Raw genomic sequence first — 23,504 nt, 5'->3', positions numbered from 1 at the left:
ACTAATTTCCTCCCCTCTGACCCACCCCCCCTTTACATACTTGCATTACTACTTTTAGATACATTTATTCTGAAATGATTAGCAAAGGAAGACAGGTTTAGTTTTGCATCTCTTCCATTAAAACGTCAGGAGAGGTAAAAGATGCGAAAGAGATCAGTTTCCCAGCTTGTACTGAAAATATCACTGTCACCCGTCATCTGTTTGCACTCATCAGATTTCAAGAAGTCTTATTTTATCATATTCACACCATCCTCCTTAGAGGAGTTAAAATGTGATTAATGCAGCCTAGACTCTGTGTGACTGATAGCTGATCAACTGTGCCAATAAAAAGTACCCTAAGCTAGCGATATGGAGCACGATCCAAAAAAGGTTTAAGTAGTTTAATCAACACCTTTCATGCTCAGCGGTGTAATTCACAAATTTTATCCTTTCACTGACTAATTCAGTATTTTCTGAACAGCTTCCGCAAGAGCATGGGTACCACTGAACTAGGGGTGGGAGAACGCAAAATAGTTTAAGCTCTTGTTCCAGTAAACCTGAATCATGGGACAATGCACAACACACCTTGTTGCATTTAGCTCCACAACAGCACAATTCATGTGTCATCCTGCTTCACTGTCACAGAAGGAGGTCTGGACTTCAGAACCTAATCCAGGTTCAGCTGGCTTAAAAGCAACCGACTGAAGTTGGTTTGCCTTCCTCCTGCACCATGAGTTGTTCAGATATTGATTATTTTTTTCAGAGTAGCAGCCGTGTTAGTCTGTATCAGCAAAAAGAACAGGAGGACTTGTGGCACCTTAGAGACTAACAAAGATATTTGAGTATAAGCTTTCGTGAGCTACAGCTCACTTCATCGGATGACGTGCATCCGATGAAGTGGGCTGTAGCTCACGAAAGCTCATGCTCAAATAAATTTGTTAGTCTCTAAGGTGCCACAAGTCCTCCTGTTCTTTTTGATTATTTTTTAGCACTCTTTATCATGGAACTTAACTTTCTGAGGGATTGGGGTGTAGCTGATGTCAGTATTGGCTAATTGGTACTGGCCTTAGTGTCATTCTCAGAAGTGTTGCCTTTGAGGAGACTAAGTACAGTAAAGTGGTTCCCTGCATTGTTCATACCTTCAATTTTACATCATGGAGACCAGTGACGGGGTCCACTCACCTCCCGTGAATGCCCTCTATCGGGTATGTGTGTGCCTGTTCTCTTTCAGCTCTGTGCTGCTCATTGTGCCTTCCACTGGCATAGTGCCCTCCACTTGCCTGAAGCCCCAGCACCTTCACTCCCAGGCTGAAGTCCTGCTTATGTCCCTTCAGCCAGCCAGGAGCACCTTCCTTGCTCCCCTAGTTCCTGCCAGCAACTGAATCTACTTTGACCAGCAGCTCCTTGGCAGCTTGGAGGACTTATCCCTACTGCTCTTTCCTGGGGTGGGGTGTGGTCAGACCATGAGGACTCCAGCAGGCGTCCCCCGAGTCTACTACACCTCATCACAAGACTATTAAAAACAAAGATGGAAGGAAAAGTAAGTGGAGAGTTGGTCCTGATTCAGTTTACAAAGTCTCAGGGACCCAACAAACCCTGAAATTAAGGAACTAAACTGGATCTTTTATACCCCTTCTTTATGTAACTATTTGAATCCACAACCATATTTGATCATCTTCCATGACCAGAACAAGATTAATACCTATCCATTATCCATATGTGGCATTGCGGACTTCATTAATTAATCTTCTACTCTTTAATATTAAATATATTATGTCAATCATTTCTTAATTCCTGTACATCACTGGGGTCAAACTGCCTAGTTAGCATATTGCAGAAGGCCCCCTAGTCCCCTCTAATTTGTGTAACTTGCAGTCACCCGTTTACCTGCACAGCAAAAGAAGGCATAAGTGGTTACCTGGGTATGTCCTCAGGCCTATATAATTTTAACAAAAAACCCCTGCCTTTGCCTGATTAGAACCAAAACTCTCATGCTCAGCCTCATACCAATAAAACAGGCCACTAACGATAACAAAAGCACACTAACACAATTATTTATATCCACCTACTTCCTATTACAGCTTCAATAACTTCAATTATTATTTCTGTAAGCAGGCTTAGCAGATATATGATATTTTACCCCAGAACCATAGACCCTCCATGATCAGGTCAGAGGTCAACCATCAACGATAAGCAGCTCTGGAGGTTTCTAAGGCAACAAGAACTACTTTACTCATACCACTTGTAGCAACACAACACAAGCACCAAGAAAGGTAGTCAAGAATGACATGAGAGTAACAGCCTAATACAGGCAGTTTAATCATGCAAAAATAATGGAATAATTTGGAAAAGGGCATCATGTCTGACACTATTTCTAGAAAGGGCATCAAAACATAGATGGAGCAGCAGTGAATTCTTGCATTCCTTTGGAAATGAGGCAAGAAAACCTCTGCTGGTTTCATTATAATTTAAACTCAGCTCAGAAGGTCTGAATTTTTACAAACAAGCCTAGCTTAATTCATGGTTCAGAATCAGAAGTTGGCAGAAGTAAGTAGCAAGTATTACAATATTCATAAAGTCTCCCATTTAAGAGGTTATACAATAGAGATACAGAAATATTTACATTATATTTAAAGGTTGTGTGTCTGTCAGAGATGCTAGTGAGTGGCCACCCGTGAGGACTATTGTGAGGGGCAATCCAAGTCTCTGGATCCCCTGAAGAATGTTAAGCCCCTGCAGCCTGAACAGAGTCCACCCCAAATTCAGGGTACCCTAGGCAAACTCTCAGACCTTCTAGCTGGCACCCCCTTCTGAGAGTTGGAACGCCTGTCCATCCACCTGGGCACACTGCTGACCCTTGAGACTCCCCAGTACTTAAACACAGTCCTTTACCAAAACTTCACCTTAAAGGTGTGAAGCTTCTGCTTCATTACTTGTCATGCAGTAGTTGTCAAACAGTCAACACACACACTTCACATAGTCTAACACCTTTATGCTCTTTTGCACTTAATCATGTACAGCACAGGAGAGTACAGAACAAATAACACAAACATATTAAACCTCAGTGTCCCTTACTGTCAAGCTCACCATCCCCTTGTGAGTCTGTGGGGAATTAACTGGGTTCCAGCAGGCAGTGTGTCCCTACCTCATGAGGTGTTACATGCTGGGTTGCTTCTTCATGGACAGGAGAAAAAGGACCCCTGAGCAGTACAGCTTCTGTCCTTTTAAAATCTCCAGTCCCACTGTGTCAGGTGATACCCTTGCCAGCCTCCCCACATGAGCACAGACCCTTGCCAAGTGACTTCATTGCAACCTTCTCACTGCTTAACTAGTTTTTCTTGACCGGGACTAGTCTTGTCTACAGTGAAATGAGCTCCAACGATAGGGTACTTAAGAGTCAGCTACCTTCTTCTGTTATTCTTTTGCCACCATCCTTTGGAATTTCAATCCAACAGAGGTAAAGAGACCACGCAGAAGGCAAAAAACTGCACATTCAAAATGGTGTTTGCAGCCTGACACAGACACATAAGGTTCATAATCTCACACAGAATTCATAAATTGTACAGTCATATTCCCAAATCACAGTATCATTCCAGGAATGGTTGCTAGGAATAGGTGAACTGGTTCTGGTGAGGTTCGAGGCAAAAGAACCTCAGAGGAATCTCCACCCATTTTTAGAATGGAACTTCTGAGGCCCTAAAAATATATCAATCACATGAAAATGAAAGAAAAATAAGTGTTCTCACTGGAAGAACAGTAGGACACCATTTAAGAATAATATTCCACTTGATTCTCATTATAGGTTTGCAGACTCACAAGGTGTGAATAAGAATCAGTCTTTTGAGGGGCTTACCCAGGCCAAACCCCAAACCTTATGAGTTCGGACAACCACTGAACCACCTCAGAAATAATCCTCCTCGGTGGAAAGTCGCTTTCAGTAGCTGTCTTCAGTTCTGTGTTCACTCACAGGAAGGCAGTAATGCAGATAAAGATGTGGGTTGAGATTTTGCAAAGATGACTATGGGATTTAGCCACACAACTCCCATAAAAATGTAAGAGGTGAATGGCTAAATCAGCCAGTTGCCTTTGAAAATCTCAGCGACAGCTGGTTGAAACTCAGAATTTCCTTTCCATGGGAAATTCTGACAATTTTAAATATTTTTGTTCTGAATTGGAACAAAAAGTTGATACTGCAAAATTGCTTGCGAATCAAAAATTGCTAAAAAAAAAAGTTCTTTTGGATCAAAGTGTTTTGTTCCCCTGCCAAAAGAATTTTCAGTTTTGACTTTTGTTTGATTTTATATTTTTTTAAATCAGTAATTTCCTATTATAATTGGTATAACAAAAATATAAAATGACATCATGTTGTGACATGATATGAGTCTAAACATTTTGACTTTTATAACATCATATACATTGTTATATTTAATTATAACAAACATCAAAATGATAGTTGAAATAAAACATTTTTCCTCAACAAAAAAAAATTTCAACTTTTTCAGAAAAAATCATTTTTATAATTTTATCACTGAAAATTTTGACAAAGTTGATACATTCTGGGAAAATGCTGATTTAATGAAATCAACATTTTAAAAGGAAATGTGCTTTATTGGAAAATTTTTGACCAGCTGTAACCTCAACTATTAGGCCTGTTGGCCCTTCTGCTTGAAGACTTGTAGGTGACTTGTTGAGCTGGGCATTTTAATATCCATTTTCATTTCTAGATGGAACTCATGGCTTGAAATAAAATTCTATCTAGTTGAAGTGTTAACTTAAGCAAATATAAGAGAAACTTCGTTACAGAAGTGAAACAGATTAAGATACCAACTACTTGTACATCCAGATCTTGGAAGCATGGATTAATATTTTCTGACATACTTTTTCAATGCTTCACAAACTTTTTAACTGCACTGTTCCCCAGGATAATGTCTCTTGGAGACATAGGTTCAACCCGAGTCGCTCTGAAAATTGGCAGCTGTTTGTACTACAGCCAGCAACAGCAGCATGTTAAAAGGGTGCTTCTTGAAATGTGGTAATGATCAAATTTACGGATGTCAAGCAATCAGCAAAACTGGTACTAAAATATGGTGCCTATTTTGGGCATATAAGCAAAGGAGGCCCTATCCCTTTGCTCTAAGTACTTCCTGGCGTTTTAAAGGTAATTATAAAATAGAGAACTCCAACATCCTAACTGCATCTAACAAAGGTTCATCAACAAAAATGGTATTTTTAAGAACTGTGTGCCAGATTCCTACCATGACCAATTCAGAAGAGTAACCAGGTCAGATTTATAATAAATGCTGTCAGTTGGTTGAATGAACGGAATTGGCTTAGAAATGCCATGAGAATGAGTTTTCTGGGAATGCTAGCTCTTTTCTAAGTGGGACAGAAATACTGTGAAAATATCTTGTCACAACATTTTCTTATTTTTGGGTTCTGGCAGCACCTGGGCATGTGTGAAAAATGAAAGAACAAGGAAATATTTTAACTTAAAAAAAAAGTTTCAGTTAGAGCTTGGTTTCAGCTCTGGGATGAGGTTCAACTTCACCCTTATTTTGCTGGCTGCATGAAGTTCGAGGTTGAGCTTTTCATAGCTGACTAAGCATCAGACTGTGCCACCTTTACTCACACCGAGTAGTACCTTATGCCATTGATGCTCCCATTAAGGTCAATGACTATTTGCAGAGTAAGATACTACCCTGTGGGAGATAGGGTGGCAAAATATGGCCCTGGAGGGAGTTAGCCACACATTTCTTGTTATTTCAATAGGAGCTGTCTCTCTAAATCTCCCTGTCAGTTTTGCAGATCTCCACCCATTTTTCTTGTCCTTACACTCAGGACCGTGGTACAATGTACCTACAATATATTCTACTATTCTACCTTTTGTAAAGCACTGAACACACATTCTGGTGGCTCAGATGATCCCCAAGTAAATGTGGCTGGGGATAGACATGTGCTGAGGGTGCTGGAGGATGAAGGGTGCTCGATAGCCAATTTATTGCCCATGATTTCAGAATAGAAAGCATGGGGCTCCTCACAGATGCCATTCTCTAATTACACCACCTATCAAAAGTAAGAGGACTCATTAAAATTTGATGAATATAGCTGCAAGTCTATTTCCTATCTTAATTCTATCTTAATTGTGAAAGTAAATCAATAAACTTTGGCAGCCACTCTTTTGCTGTTACATGCTTCTCCAAATCAATAGCCAATAGGATTAGAAACCTCACCTCTCAAACATACAGCATGAGCACATTCTTACCTTGAGAGCCTACGTATGTTGTCTGAACAATAAAGGCTCCCATAAAACAACCAGCTCCATTGAAGATGGTCAAAAAGTGCATGGCGATCCCTCGAATTCTGCCCGGCACAAGCCTGAATGTTAGTAAGGAACCTTTGCAAGGAAGCAGAAGATAGTTACAAGTTACACAAGGAAATAACCTTTCAGGGATGGTGAGGTGAATGATACAATTATTATAAATCCAATAAATTTAAAAAAGAAAAGAGCGCAGAGCCTACTGCAACAGGATACACCATGAAGCTTATATTCCACTACTTTTTAAATATACAGTGAAACCGGCTCATTATGGAAGGGCAACCACAACTGATAGAATGTGACACTTCAATAGGTTAAGTTAAGCCTGCTTAAAATGATCATACAGTTGACCATCCCAGATCAGTCATCTAGTAATACTGCTACTTTGCATGTGTGTATTCCTTTCCATCCAATGATCACAGTGCATTTTACAATTCCTTAATTTAGCCTCAAACTTCCTCAAGTGGGAAACTTCTCGTTTCTCCATTTTATACAAGAGGAAGCAGGTTGTGAGATGCTGTATGTGACCTCAGGCAAGTAACTATAAGTGGCGGAGCTAGGAATAGAACCCAGATTTTCAAGAGTGACTAGTGATTTTGGGGGCCCAACTTGAGAAACCTTGAAGAGGCTTGGATTTTCAGAGCATGGAAGATCAGTACGTCTGAAATTCATACTCCCAATTTAAGGTATCTGATGCCAGGTACCAAAAAACATAAGGACCTCTCCTCCACAAAGTGACTAGTCAGTTTTGAGAAATCTTGCCTCTCCATCCCAACTTCCAGCCCACGTCGTAACCAAAAGTCTGACCATCTCTAGTTGAGGGATCTTACTAACAAAACAAAAACAGCAGACGCTACATGTGGTAGCTTGGGGAGGCTTTAGAGAGATTAGAGGTGTTTCTTAATGCACTACATTGCTTCATCTACACAAAAGTTTTCCACCGTTACTAACAGCAATTGCACTAGTGCTTCCAACAATTGGGGGTGCTAGTGGAGACAAGGCTGCCATGGTTACCAGTGTTTTTAGATGGTGTCATTTAGATTTGTTTTGAGCAGCATTTAATGACATGTTAACAATGCTAGTGGCTTCAGCAGCTTTGCTACATTCATGCTCCCCACCTGATGGGTGGAGATGCATCAGTAGGGGATTTTTGCACCTTTCCCAAAAAAAGTTTAGTGTACAGCCTAATGCTACAGTAATGTTCAACCATTTCAGAAATAGTGCAGGGGAATTTAATCATCACCCTGTTCCTTTGCAATGGCTTTGCTCAGTGGCCGGGAGAGTCAGTAGAAAATAAAAATTCAAATCGAAGTAGAACAATATTTTTGTGCTATGCTATTAAAGCAAACTATGTGGCTCTAGAGATCAAAACTAGAATGTGGAATAGAGCCTTTAATCTTTAGGTCACCTATGTAAATGCAGTCCTGGATGGCAGTGACCTACACTCCTTACTATCCAAAGACTCTTTGCTTATATGAAGAGAGACCAGTCTGGAGATCGCTGTTGGCAGGGAACCTTGTGAGCAGCCTTGGAGAGACCCCAAACCCAGTATTGAAACAATCTTGTATCTCTAAGGAGGAGCCTCCTCTCTCATGGAGTAGGCTTGATTCACCTCTCTGTGCTATACCTCTTCTACAGAACAAATAGAGAACTCAGTCTCTGTGGTTGTCAATGCCGCACCTGAAACAAGCAGTAAATTCCCACTGGTAACTCGTCACTTGCCACGTATTCACTCCTTCACAGTGATATTTAGGTAGTTGCACCTTTAGTACAAAACTAGCAATTACTTAAAAAAGAGTGAAGCAAACTAGTTGGTCGCCTTTAGCCTAATTACAAGTAAGTTATTAAACTAGATTATTAGGGAGGTACAGAAGGAGTCTCTATGTGAACAAGGGACTTGCCTCCTCCTGGGTTTCAATTTTTAAGCATATCAGAGAAAAAACAGTTGATAATGAGCAGAACTGCTTCTTTCATCATGAAAAGTGACCCATCAAGACTATTTGCCAATTATTAACTATGGACTTCTGCCTCAGTAGAATTTCTGCTATGATTCACAAATGTTTCCTGCACAGGTCTTTGCACAGTTGTTTGTTCTCTTTGGTATCAGCTTCAGCCGTTGCCAAAGTCTCTAGTCTTCATAATCTCACTTTTGGAGCTCCTGCTACATCTACTCCCATCAACTCCAATCCTCCATCTCCTCTCCCTTTCCCCCTCCTTAGCGGATATTGCAGCAACGTTCATGGAAAGATTTCACAATGCGAAGACTGTCGATAGGAGATCCCAATTCCACATTTGGATGCTTGAATCATCACGGAGTATAACTGACACAATACAATCACTGTCCCCATCCTTGATTTTCAAGTCCAAATGAAGGATTTAGAAATCTTATTAAGAATTTAGGTTTTGAACCAGATTTCAGTAAGTGGTGCTTTTAGCTCACTCAGGAGTGCAACCAGAATTTGTGGGGAAGGGGAAGGTGACCATATGGTGTACTGTGTGTATGACAGTACAGTCTATGGCCTTGTCTTCACTGCTGAAAAAAAAGGTGTGGTTTTTTTTAAATGAGGGGTAACTAATGGAAGGGCTATTGGATTGTTTAATTGTATCATGAGATAAATGTCCCTATACCCACTCCAGGGGTTGACATTGGTGAGTTTACCTCATGGTAAAATTGAAGTTCCTGGTCTTCACTGTGTGTTTTTTAACCTCAGGATAGATCGCACACATTAGTTACCCCAAGATAAAAAAAAATACACTTATTTTAGCAGGGAAGACAAAGCCTAAGAAGTTGTAAAACCAATATCCAGACCACTTGTAATCATTAAGTGCAGATGGAGCTTTCTTTTTGCAAGACTAGGGGTGTAAAGCACACGTCCTGGTCAAATTCAGCTCTGGTAATTGCATTCTGCTTACCTAAATTACTCCTGATGTTTCAATTGCACTCTGTATTCTTCACTTCTCCCACAGTGTTTCTGTGAGCTATTAAACAGCTGCTGCATTCTACCCTAGAGAGACTATTGCGTTTCAGTGGTGGGCGAAGTGATCCCCTATATATTCCTTAACTAAGAGGCTGTTTGTTATGAGACTCAGCATTCGCAAAGTACTTTGAGACACTTGGACTAGAAATGCAGATATTTTTGCAATGCATCAGACATAGCAGATGTGGTAACCCTTTGTTTGACAAAACAATCACAGTATATAAATTCTCTATTGGCAGATTAACATAGCTAGTGTGAACTAGTTCAGGTTGTTCATTTGGCTCTATTGTATCCTTGCTCTCTCTTTTGTTGACTTTTTGCTCCCAGCCTGTGTGTGTCTTTAGCCATAACTACCAAGCAACATATTTGAAACATGCTTTAAATTTAGCACATTTTAAAAGATGAAAGTACTGTAAGTACTGTAACAAGAACTAAATACTCCTTAATAATGAACAGGTATACTTTTTGGGCTTGAAACCACCCCACAAAACCCCTTGGAGATACTGAGTGCTCCTAGAAGAAATTATTATAGGAGTCCTATCTTTCAACTCTCTGTAGATTTTTTTAAAGGAACAGCATTAAGAGTTTTTGAGGAATAAAACCATAGGCAGCCATGGATTTGTTGCAGAAATTTAGTTCCTCCTGAACAGGTTCAGGATTTGCATTGGCCTGGTAACAGGAGGGTAGCTGCTTCAACTAGCAGCCTACATCCAGGTCACATATGAGTAAAGTTCCTCTGTTTAGTTGTAGGGGTGGGCAAAATGCTTGGAACCACAGGGATAAATTTAAAATTTTCAACTGTATCTTAAGTTTAATGCAACCATAATAATATGTTTGTAACTTTAACAGAACAGAAATTGCCTGAGGAATTCACCAGTTTTGTCTGCACTCTGCATTGTGCAGTGAGAGTGGCAAACAGCAGAACTCCATGGGCCGCACTTTATTCATGCTTGGCTTAGACATATCCAGAGAAGTAGAAGAATCTCTTAGAAAACTGATGGAAGAAGTGGATAACAGCCTAACACTACCAGTTATTCCATTAGCTTAAGTGGCATATGTCTGTGCAGTGGATCTAAAGATCCTTAACCCAGCTGATGACCCATGGCAGGGTGTGTCGTGCATGTGTGTGCGTTGTTCCACACGATGGAATTCGTTTATTCAGGTTGCTTTTTTAAAAAGCTTAGGAAATTACACTGTAAAAGAACAGCTATAAATAATATGACAGTTGCAAAATCAAGCTTTCAAGAGCCTTGGCAACCCTAAGAACAGGATGCACCAGCAATCTTAATTCCAGCATTTCCTATCTTTTCAGAATTTGACCTCCCGAATATCACAAGCCATAAAATGCTACCAGGCAGTTCCTGCATCAAATCCATCACTCCTAGTTGAGCTAGAGCATATTTTATAGAAAGCCATCCACTCTTGATTTAAAGACTGAGTATTGGAGAACCCACTACATCCCTAGGTAAGTTGCTCCAATGGTTAATTACCTTTATTTTTAGGAACTTGTGCCTTATTTCTAGTTGGAATTTATCTAGTTTAATCTTCTAGCCATTGGACCTTGTTATGCCTTTGTCTGCTAGATTAAAGAGCCCTCTACTATCAAAAATCTTCTCCTCATACAGATACTTATAGACCATGATCAAGTCACCTCTTAACCCTTTCTTTTTTAAGCTAAATAATGAAGGTCACAATTTTCTGTTACCCTTAGACTGTAACTTAGAAACCACATACACCTGCCTCACTTAAGTGCTTGAGATATAGGGATGAAGAGGCATTATGTATGTGCTAAGCATTAAATCCAGGGAAAATTATCCTTTGGGTGAGACCATGACCCTCAGTTCCGAGAAATCTAAGAGTATAAGAATGAAAATTCAAATGCTCAAAATATTCAAGCTATTTCCTACCCCTATGTAAAATCTGAACACTTCTGAAATTGTTTTAGAACAACAACAAGAAGAAGAGAAATATACACAATATATTATTCTTTCTGTGGAATTCACCACTTGAGAAGGTCATTTAGTCAACTACTGTAAGTGTAAAACAACTGTTTTAAAAGAGCTCTGAATACTTTTTGAAGGCTAACAACATTTGTAGTTATGCAAGCTAAAATAAGGGTTATCAAATCTCATGCTTCTCACTATAAATTAACAACTTGCAGAGGGTAGAAAGTCAACATACAAGTGGGAAAGGATGGAGTTTGCCTACTGTAGTTATTGGCTCCACTGCTCATGGGTGGATTACAAGATTTAATGGTCCAATGGTCTGACCAGGACTGACAAATTCTAAAATCCTCCTAATCTCAGAGAACATTATTGTTCACGGTGCAGTACAGCAAAGAACAGAAATTAAGCTCCTTCAGTGCAGGTGATGAATAAGCCTATTCAGAAAGCCTGTGGAAGAGAGCCAGGGGTGAGAAATCAGATGACAGTCATTTTAATTCTTGTGAAGTTAATGTAATTCCCTGTTAGTTGATAAAATGTACTTACAGGTGGGAGTTACCAAAGCTTCAGCCACTCCAAGTAAAATGTACTGAGGAGCCAGATGAAAACAAGGCATGGAGGAAACTGGAAGCACCTTGCCTGACAGAGTCTGTTCCACCTGAGGGAAGCGTTTCCTGTGTATTTCAGAAAAGCCAGCGACCATCACAGACAGAGCCGCAGAGAGATGACCTACAACTGGGTAAATGGAGCAAATAGGGAGAGAGGCTTTTTGACAAGAATGAAGTTATAGGATTCCAGTATATTCAAGTGACATATGATTGTAATGTATTCTTTTAAAAAACATGGTAACAAAATGTAGTTCAGTGGGTTCTTAATTATCCATGCATACAGCATAACACATTTGCACAGCACTTCAGAACATAGATAAGAAGTGTTCTCTGCCCACAGGAGCTTACAGTCTAAACAAGATATGGCAAAGGGCGACAGCTGAGCACAGGGAGTTCAGCTTTGGGGGTCCCCAACTGTGAGAAAAGAGGAGGCATTTTTTAAAGAAGCATTTTAAAGGAGAGAGAAGGTGGTAAGTGGAGGAGGAAAAGGAGACTTTTGAAGGTATAAGGGGTCACATGAGTGAAGGCATAAGGCAGGAGGAGAAGAGGGTGGGAGTAAGGTGAGAAGGCTACAAAGAGCATGGATGCACTTTACACTGCCAGTAAAAGGGTAATGGTCTGATCAAGGGATGTACCCATATGACCTGTGTCTTGTCAGCCCATTCACCAGACGTGGAAGAGCACAAGACCCACTTAGGACCACTCAGAGCTTTTTGAAGCTCTTATTAGACAGGTATAATTAGCGGCTCTATAGTTAAGGTTGCATTTAATTTAATTTGTAAAGGTGGTTTTAACCCCCTTTTACCCTGATTCTGAACTGCAATATACACTGTCAGACCCCTGGCATCCTCATGGAGCCCCCTCAACTTCAGTAGGGCTCCACATGGGTGCAGAAAATCTATTTAGTAGCTTATGAAGGAGGATATTATTTGGTCACACAGGTTCTGTGACTTTAACAGATCTCTGTGACTTCTTCAGCTTCAGTTTTAGCCCCAGGCAGCTGAGCTCTGGCTGTCAGCCCTGGGTGGCCAGGCTCCGGCTTCAGCTTGAGCCCCACCATGACCATACTCTGATTTTGTACCTTTTCCCCCATAACAGTTCCATGAATTTTGCTTAGTTTTACCCCAACAAAATTGTATTCATACTTATGAGTTAAGAGTTAAAATATCTTATTTAACATTACAGGACATAACTTTTTTTTTTTGGGGTGGGGGGGTGGCCTTTAACTAGTTCAGCCTTTTCACACTGTCCAAATACATATTAACGGAGCTTGGCTTGATCTGGGTGAATTCTACTGACCTAATCTTTTGAAAATACATTTATTAGAGATACACTTTTTGCTATATTGTTTAACATTTTAAGATAAGGTGAAGCTGCAGTACTGGAAAAGAAAAGTAATCTCATTCTTAAATAACTGTATTTATTTTTGTTATAGTGAAGCAGAAGTTTTCATCTGAACCCAGATCCAGGCAATCCCCTTAAGTTTGGTTCTTAACAGAGAGGAAATGGCATAAAAGCTATAATATGGATTTGAAAGTTCACAGCTCTCTAGTTTCCACTCATATCTCAAAGATCTTGATCACAAGAGATCACATGACTACAGTTGCCTCTGAGCATCCAATAGTATCATTGGATGACTCATGAACCACTGTTAAATGCTGTCGTACTAGTGATTAAAAGTGGGGTCTGCTTCTCTACTCACCTTCCCCACCAGTGCAAGATGAGTGCAAAGTAGCTATAAAACACTATCCTTCTGACCTGGTGGTATTTGAAATGCTATGGACTACAACAAAGTGTGAGGGATGGTACTAGCAACACTACTTATGCCACCCATTTATACTATTGGGTATCTATTGTGTAGACAGAAAGAAACTGTTGTAACTCCACAAATCTATATTGAGGCCCAAATTTTCAGAAGTGACCTCTAATTTTAGGTGCCCAATTTGGGACACCTGCATTTTACAGGTCCTGGGCACCTGCAACTCCAACTGACTTCATCTAGAATTGTGAAATTTCAATATCCCTGAGAATCAAGCCCTAAAATACCGGAGCTGGCTGCAAAAAATTTTATTGGCTTAGAATTAGAGGTCACTTTTGACAGTTCAGGCCGAAATACCTGAGCTGTGTGCTAAGTTTTGCCTTGGTTTATGAAGCTTCATGCTGTTCTCTGTCCCAAAATTGTTCACCATCTGCAGTACAATATTCAAAGGGTGATTGTTTCTGAGACTGTTTAAATTATACCAAAGTCAAGATTATACCGAAGTTGAGACAAAAGAGAAAGAACATTGAAGGTTTTGGTATCCACATGACCCAAAAAGTCAAGTCCTTGTGTGGTCTCCTTTCCCCCAGCAAAACTCCTTTCTAACCCCTGCCACCAGCCTGAAATTTTCCTGCATTTCTAGAACTCATAATACACATTTTTAAAAACAAAAACTGCATTCTGGGAAGATTTTATCATTGATTAAGGCCCCTTTAGTGTTTATTAGGAACCTGGATGAATTATTGCTTGAAAATCAATGACAGGAGAGCATTTTATAGCAGATGCATCATGTCAAGGATAGGTATAAAGCCCTCAAGGAGCTTCTTGCAATCTATTATGTCAAAAGTTCCCCAAATAAAAAGCTATGTTAGTGTTGGGCAAGCCACAGAGGATTCAGACAGACAAATATTACTACTTGGTATTTTATATATAGTGTTTTTCACCCTAGGTCTCAAACCACTTCACAAATACTTATTTAATACCTGAATACCCTACTATGTTAGGTATTCCAGGAAGACTGAAGTTAAGAGACTTGCCCAGGATCACAAATCTGATAGAGCCAGGAACAGAGAAACCAAGAGAGACCCAGCTTCCACTCATCTCTTCTAGCCACTGGACCTCATTCCCATATCTAACTCCCCCCCCCCCCCCCCACACACACACAAAGAAGAGGTTTTGGATACTTATCCAAAACTTGGATTTAATACTTATGACAGCAGATTGTCTTGAACCCTTCAGTCATTCTTATGATTTTTGTCTGAACCCTCTCCAATTTTTCAAAGTACTTCTTGAATTGTTGATACCAAAAATGGGCACTATATTCCAGTGCCTAATAAAGAGAGAATATAACCACCTTACTCCTACGCCATATTCCCCTGTTTATACATCCACAGAACTCATTAATCTTTTGGCTACAGTGTAGCACAGAGAGCTAATGTTCAGCTGATTGTCCACCATGACCCCAAGTCCTTTTTAAAGTTACTGCTTTCCAGGATACAGTTCCCATCCAGTAAGTATGGGTAATGTTCTTTGTTCTTAGATGTACAATATTACATTTGTTAGTATTAAATCACATGGTAATTTGAGTGCAAGCAAATACTAAGTGATTGATACAGCTCTATATCAGTAACCCATCCTCTTCACTATTTACCACTCCCCCAATCTTTCTGTCATCTGCAAATGTTCAGTGATGACTTTTTGTTTCCTTCCAGGTCATTGATAAAAATATTAAATAGCATAGTGCCAAGAACCAATCCCTGAGGGACACCACTACAAACACATCTAGTTCCTGATGATTCTGCATTTATAATTGTATTTTGACCTTTGAATTAGCCAGTTTTTAATCCATTTGCTGTGTGCCATCATTCTAATTTCTGAATCAAAATATCATGCAGTTCAAGTCAAATGTCTTACAAAGCCTAAGTACAACACATCAACACCATAACCTTTATCAACCAAACTTGTAATCATATTTTAAAAAAAATATATCAAGTTAGTTTGACAGGATCTGTTTTCCATAAACCCATCTTGACTAGCATTAATGTTACCTTCCTTTAATTATTTATTAATGAACTCCTGTATCAACTATTCCATTAATTTGCCTGGGTTCAATGCCATGCTGACAGGCCTACTGTTATCTGGGTCATTCCATTTACCCTTTTTAATTATTAGAACATTAGCTTTCTTTCAATCCTCTGGAACTTTTATAGTGTTCCAAAAGTTATAGAAAATTATCGCTAATAGTTCAGAGAGCTCCTCAGCCAGCTCTTTTAAAATTCCTGGAAGCAAGTTATCTTGATCTGCCGATATAAAAATGTTTAGCATTAGCAGCAGCTGTTTTACATCCTCCTTAGTTACTGATGGAATGGAAAGTAATAAACCATCTGGCTTTTCCCCAAATATGGAACAAATATTTATTGAACACTTCTGCTTTTCTGCATTATTATTGACAATTCTACCTTTTTCATCTAGAAATGGACCTGTACCATGGTTAGGATTTCTCTTATTCCTAATATACTTAAAAATAAAATGATGTCCTTACTCTGCTGGCCAGAGAGTTTGTCCTTTTGCTTCCCTTGGCAATTTTCTATAATTCCTAACTTCTGGTTTATAGTCATTACTATCAATGTTTCTTCCATTTGTTATATGTTGTTCTTATTATAACTGCTTTCCCTTTCCCTTTAAGCCATTTTTTAAAAGTATGGCCTTTTTGCTTGATTGTGGCTTTTTGGACATCTAGTAAAATGTTCTTAAGCAATCCTCAATTATCATTTACATTTTTCTGTTTAAATTATTTCTCCCAATTGATTTAACTCATAGTTGGTTTTAGATTTATGAAATTTGACCTTTTAAAGCACCAAGTATATTTATTAATTGTTTGGACTTGATTAAATTTATGTGCAAGCAGAATAAAGTCATGATCACTAGTACCCTAAGCTACCACTAATATTTAGTTCTGTGATCAATTCCTCTTTATTTATCAAGACAAAGTCTAATATAAAATTCCCTCTGTGCTGGATGCAACACTTCTTGAGTTAGGAAATTGTCATCTATAATTACTTAGAAATTCCAAAGGTGTTTTCATAGTGGCAGGCTGAGACCTCCTTCATACATCACTCAAGGACTGGCTACATGGTAGGTTAGTGCACACAAGCTTGCTAAGCAGAAACAACCTGCATAGACACTGCTACAGTGCAATGAAAGCCATGGAGATAAACTGACCACCAGGAAATTTAGACTAGAAATTAGACGAAGGTTTCTAATCATCAGAGGAGTGAAGTTTTGGAACAGCCTTCCAAGGGAAGCAGTGGGGGCAAAAGATCTATCTGGCTTTAAGATTAAACTCGGTAAGTTTATGGAGGAGATGGTATGATGGGATAACATGGTTTTGGTAATTAAATATTCATGGTAAATAGGCCCGATGGGATATTAGATGGGGTGGGATCTGAGTTACCCAGGAAAGAATTTTCTGTAGTATCTGGCTGATGAATCTTGCCCATATGCTCAGGGTTTAGCTGATTGCCATATTTGGGGTCGGGAAGGAATTTTCCTCCAGGGCAGATTGGAAGAGGCCCTGGAGGTTTCTTGCCTTCCTCTGTAGCATGGGGCACAGCTGGAGCATTCTCTTCTCCTTGAAGTCTTTAAACCACGATTTGAGGACTTCAATAGCACAGACATAGGTGAGAGGTTTTTTGCAGGAGTGGTGGGTGAAATTCTGTGGCCTGTTGTGCAGGAGGTCGGACTAGATGATCATAATGGTCCCTTCTGACCTAAACATCTATGAATCTATGAGTGTGGTTTAGCATACTGCTCTTCCATGGACAGCTGGAGAGGGTGCTTCTGAAAAATGACCCAACTGGTCAGGGAAATGTTGTGCTCCTACTATGAGGCCAGGGGTTAGTTGCGGGTAATAAATGCATTGTTACCAAGAAGACTACTAAAATATGTTTGTTTGTGTATTGAGTTTTATGAGGAATTTACATGGGGAGCTGTTCCTCAATGAAAATTTTTAGTCAGTTTTACCAAAAAAATCTATTGAGGTAACAAACAACATAGGTAACAAATTATATTAATTGAATAACAACAATTAAACATGAACACAGTACAAATTTAAGACCAACGGAACTATAACGTCGCCAAACTATGGAGTGCTCACAATCTCCTGTAAGTGATGATGTGTTTGAAAGTGTTCTTCTCCATCTCCAGGAGGTTGGTGGGGTGGTATTAGCAGCCAACATTTAGTGTGACCACTAGGGGGCATAGAACAAGGAGGTAAGACTGTGTAGGAAATAAAGTCAGTCTTCTTTTGCATTCACTCCAACTACGGGTGAGTCTCTAATCTCTACCTCGTGCCAGAGTGGGGTTAAATAAACATCCATAAGATCACAGAACACCCCTACGAAAAGCAGGGGAAAGGGAAACAGAGAAACATGCCCTCCAGACAAGCCAGAACAGCCAAAAAACTGCACAGAGCTGGGAGAAAAGGCAAAGAAGCCTGAAAACACAAAACATAGAGAAACCTGTTACAGTGAGTCCAGGCTGCAACAGTGAGTGAGGGTCAGAACATGAAGCTAAAGCTAGGGACACAGCAACAACAGTTTGCTCCCTTAAAGGGCCACATCACCTCAATCCACAGAGGCAAGAATAAAGGGGGTGGGGGTGGAAACACACGATAGTCTGGTAAAGTAATAGAAGTGGCTACATTTTACCCAGCATTTTTTAAAATCCCACCCCCAGCAGAATTTGATTTTCATCACCCTGAAGGATGGCCACTCTGGATAAGCAGATTCCAGACGTTCGGTCAGAATTCCAGTTTACATCAGCAATTAGAGGAGAAACAAGTTAATACCCTGCTGTATACAATGGGATCTGTAGAAGAGAATATTATCTTTCCCAGGAGCCTCACAGCAGCTCAGTTGAAATAGTTCAATACAGTTGAAAAATTGGAGAAGTATTTCTTGCCACACCACAATGTAATTTTTTTGAGCAGGCACCATTTCACTTATACAAGCAAGAGAAGGGGGGGTCAGTGAATGATTTCATAAACAGCCCTGCACAACTTAATCCAACGCTGTGGCTATGGGGAGACGAGTGAAGAATTTATCAGAGACAGGTTTACTCAAGGGCTGAGGGACAGCCAACTATCAGAAACACTTCAAAATGATCCTAACCTCATACTAGAAAAAGTCAAGAACATAGTCCTGCAAAGTCAATACATAAAGAAGCAAGAGATTCTTCTCAGGAGTAACTTTGAGGAAGAATCCACTGTAGATACCACAGACACTGGGAGGAAAATATCTCAGGATGCCCAGAAACCAAACTTACCCAGACCAGTACAAGTACAAAGGGACCCAGAGAGAGCGATTGCTAACATGGAGTAAAGAAAAGGAATACAGCAAGAGCATGAAAGAATGCCCATGGTTTGGCAAACCACCTCACAGCAAACAGCTTTGACCAGCAAGAACACCACATGCAGGAAAGGTCTTTTAAGAAGGGACATTATGCAGCAGTCTGCCAGTCTAAACATATGGTTACACCTGTCTTTCAAGAACATGACTCAGAAAACACTCCTACTTTGGAGCCATAGGAGATAACCAAAAAGAACCACCATTGATCATCAGGAATTGCCTTGGAAAAATACAAAGCAAACTCCAAAATAGACAGGAGTTGATGTAACAGTGATTCCAGAATCGTTTTTCAGTAGGATGAAACCATGAACATGTCAAGAACTAACAAAAAGATATTGAAAGTCCTAGGACAGTCCCCATTAAATGTGAAAGGAAAATTTTTGACCACTGAAACTCAGAAAGAAAGAAGACTATATCCGAAGAGGTCTACATTGTAGATGGCCTTTGCACTGTGCTACTAGCCACCTACCAATCATAGCCCTAGAACCTGAGATCAGGAAGAGGTTCCCAAAATTATTCCAAGAACTGGGGGAAATGGAGGGAGAAACCACATTAAACTTATACCATTTGCTCTGTCGACATCTAGTAGAGTCCCCCTCCCATTACTGCCCAGGGTGAAAGAAGAGTTCAGCTGCATAGATCAGATGGGTGTAATTTCCAGAATAGACACTCCACCTGAATGGTGTGCTGGCATGGTAGTGGTCCCAAAGCCAAATGACAAAGTGTTGGATCTGTGTAAACCTTACCAAGATCAATAAGAATATCTGCAGAGAGCAACATGTACTCCTATATGTTGAACACAGTCTTGGATAACTTACTGAAACAGATGTCTTAAAATTGGATACTCCATCTGGGTTTTGGCAGATACCACTTGCTGCAGAATCTGCAATGCTAATGATCTTCATGATACCTTTTGGAAAGTTTTGTTTCAATAGGCTACCATTTGGAATACCATCTGCTCCTGAACACTTCCAGAGGACAATGTAAACTCCTGGAAGGGGCTTTCTGCCAAATGGATCCTTATCTTGTTATTTACTGATCGACCCTACATGACCAACATCTGTTTGCAGTCCTGGAAAAACTGGAGAAAGCAGGACTAACACTTAATGACAAGTGCAAATTGTAAAAAGACAGAATCTCATTTCTAGGCCACATCATTGATGGGCAGGGATCAGATCAGATCCAGAGAAAGTGCTTTACCCAGGTAAAGGAGCCTCAAAGTGTCAGTGAAGTTTGTTGATTCCTGGGTATGGTGACACTCCTGGTAAAATTCCTACTTCACCTGGTGGTGAGTTTGAAGCCATTATAAGATCTCATGAATTCACAAAATGCTTGGTATTGGGGAACTAAACAGAGTCAGACATTCAGAGAAACAAAGCAAGACCTGAACAATACATGAGTTTGGGTCCTATGTAAGCCAAATAAAACCACCACAGTTTCAGCTGATGCCTCATCTTATGGGATGGGGCAGTCCTCCTTCAGGAACAATCACCACTGTGGGGTGCCCAGAAGCATATACAGAGCAGCACTGCACAAACAGAAAAAGCAGCCCTAGCCACTGCATAAGCTTGTGAACATCTCTGACCATAATCCTCAGTTTTCCTCTCGGATCCTTGAGGGTCTACATAGCTCACAGAAGTGAGCTTCCCAGCCTGGGTCAACAGACTTGGGTTTGCAGGGCTTGTGCTCTAAAAACAGCAGTGTAGACAGCGCTTTGAAGTTGTGGCTCAGGCTGGAGCTTGGCTCTGAAGCGTGGGGGTCAGGACCTTGTGGTCTTGTGGTCTTGACCTTTGCAACAAAAGGTGCTCCATCACAGCTGTTTGCCTCTGCATTGTGTCCTTTTCTAGGGTCAACTACTCCATTTTGAGCCTTTATGATTGCTCCAGGAAACCTTTTCTCCACACTTCCCCCTTTGCAGTCCCTCATTTCTTGAGCATATCCTTGTGTCCTTCCCCCCCCCCCCTCAGAGTTTTGTCAGCCTCTCAGCAGGTGATAAGTCCCCTGTATGCATGGAGCAGCATATTACAGGTGCTGAGGGAAGTCAGAAAAAGCACAAGTACATACTGTAGCACCCCTAGTCTCCAGGCTGACAATGATAAAATGTTGTTTTTCCTCGCAATTTTGGAATGTGGAATTCTCTTCCCACTCTGGTTCATTTTGAGATGGTAAGACATTTTCCAAATTACTTCCCTCTTGTATAGGACCCCTTTAAAAATGCTGGGTGGGTGAAGGGGTCAGCAAGGGCTGGATTGTTAATTACACGTGCACCTCTGCTGGCTGTCCTTCTGTTGGTGGATGTTACCCTCAGGCAGGTCCCCAGGAGACATAGAAGAGACTTGTTCAGAAAGGCAATGGGCACACCCAGAAGATATGCGGTGCTGCTCTTGACCAGGAAGATGTCCCTCCCAGCTGGTGCAAGAGTAGAAGGAAAACACTAGTTATATAAGCAGTCTTGAGAGAACTACTTTGCCTTGCAATGTGCATGCCAAAATAGGGCTTTGGCTTTGACTTAAATTCTCTTTTATGACACTCACCAGTCAGCATAAAGTATACTGCAAAATAAATAGAATCCAGCAATAATTGCTCTAATTCCAAGGAGTTCCGATAACCATGAATGCCTTAAAACTCCCCATGCATTTACCTCAAAATTTCAAGTTCGCTAAAAGCTGAGGGCACTAATGACAGTGTGAGCCAAGCACAAGGGATGCTGCTGTGGATGATGGGGGAGGAAAGGAGAGCATCTCAGGAAGGGGGAAAATGAAGCAGCAAGTGTTGCTGATGGTTGTGGGATTTAATACTCCAAGGAAATAAAACTCTCTCTCTTTAAATCTGTGGCACAAATGCCATTTGAGCAAGCTGCAGCTTGAAGGGGTTAAAAATCCAGCAGAAAGAGAAAGGCTACTGGTGTTACCTGACATGGCAGTGGATAGCTGGTACCCAGAAAAAAAGTTGTTTGAATTCCTCTGTATTGTTGTGCTGTAATACAGCACACAATAATTAGTGGTACAACTCTCATCCACTGCATTTTCAGGTTGGCTGCTGGTAGAGCTCTCTCTTCAACAGCAGTTTCAGTATGGCTAGCCACATGGAGTTCTTGTATAATCTCTGAATCTTCTGTGTCGTACTGTTCTTGGGTGCCCAGAAAAATCTCCTCCTGATCAGACCTCCTCCTACACATGGGGTCGAGGGCCCTTTCCATATGGTCTTTGACACTTTGTGGAAAACTATCTGCCATATCATTCTTGGGTGTGCTGGTAGCATTGCTTGTAAAAATGCCAGCCAGGTCATTGTCGTATGGGCGGGTAGTGGGAGCATTACTGGAGGCCCCACTCTTGTTTCTTGCTTTTGGGTACCTCTGCTGGAGCTGCTTTGCTTTGACTTGGCACTGAAACCAGCCCTGGGAGCACGCTGGTCTTCATTTGGTCTGACTGTGTCCTGAAGAGGTTTGCATTCCGGTAACTTCGTCGAATGGGACTAGCTCTCCGAAAAGGTCAATCAAGTCCAGGAGCTCTGCAGCGGTCTGTAGGGAAGCATGGGTGCTTTAATGGGTTTGTGACCTTACCACTACCTGGTATTGGAACAGGACACTTCTGACTGCATGCCATCATTTAAAGGGAGAGAGGACATCTGGCCAAGATGACCCCGAAGCAGTGGATGGTACAGAGAGAGGCCAATCCAGGTGTGGGACAGCAGTTGGAGTACTGCCAGAAATGGAGCAGTTAGGAATTGGATGTAGTGGTAGTCTCAGATGCATAAACAGGGGAATATTAAGTAGTAGCAGGGAGGTAATATTACCTCTGTATTTGGCACAGGTGTGACTGCTGTCCAGTTCTGGTGTCCACAATACAAGAAGGAGGTTGAAAAATTGGAGATGGTTCAGAGAAGAGTCATAAGAATGATCAAAGGATTAGAAAACATGCCTTATGGTGACAGACTCAAGGAGCTCAATTTATTTAGCTTAACAAAGAGAATGTGATTTGATCACAGTCTAAGTACATACATGGGGAACAAATATTTGATAAAGAGCTCCTCAGTCTAGCAGGCAAATGCTGGAAGTATGAAGTTAGACAAATTCAGACTGGAACAGTGAGGGTAACTAGGTATTGGGACAACTTACCAAGGGTTGTGGGGGATTGTTCATGACTGGCAATTTTAAAATCAAAATTAGTAGGATTTTTCCCTAAAAGATCTGGTCTAGTTCAAAGAGAAATTCATTCAGGGAAGTCCTACGGCCTGTGTTATGTAGGAGGTCAGACTAGATGATCACTGTGGTCCCTTCTGGCCTTAGAATTGATGAACGTGTAGCATGAACCATGATGCGAACAAACGCACTCTGAAGTGGAGTTACTCCTGTTCCAAAGGGGATTAATTACTGTGAACTAAAATGCTGAATAATTCACTTTAAAAAAAATGCTGTGTGTGGACACAAGGCACTTGAAGGTGAATAAACTTAAATTAATGCGATGTGTGATCCCTGTGTAGCCACGCCCTTAGGGACAGAAGAGCAGGGCTT

At 40.7% G+C, this 23,504-nt stretch overlaps 1 protein-coding gene across 1 annotated transcript in view; it reads right to left on the bottom strand.

The window, feature by feature from the left end:
- Positions 1-23,504, bottom strand: part of SLC15A5 (solute carrier family 15 member 5) — a 62,242-nt gene that overhangs the window by 10,152 nt on the left and 28,586 nt on the right. The window contains exons 7-8 of the mRNA XM_074949398.1: positions 11,763-11,951; positions 6,242-6,373 (exon numbers count right to left, since the gene is read on the bottom strand). Of these exons, the coding sequence (XP_074805499.1) occupies positions 6,242-6,373; positions 11,763-11,951 (321 nt within the window). The remainder of the gene's footprint in view (positions 1-6,241; positions 6,374-11,762; positions 11,952-23,504) is intronic.

The sequence above is a fragment of the Natator depressus genome, chromosome 1 (genome assembly GCF_965152275.1).
Source record: "Natator depressus isolate rNatDep1 chromosome 1, rNatDep2.hap1, whole genome shotgun sequence".
NCBI classification, from domain to species: Eukaryota; Metazoa; Chordata; order Testudines; family Cheloniidae; genus Natator; species Natator depressus.
Note: the sequence above shows the minus strand (reverse complement) of the source record. Positions and strands in the feature narration are given on the sequence as shown.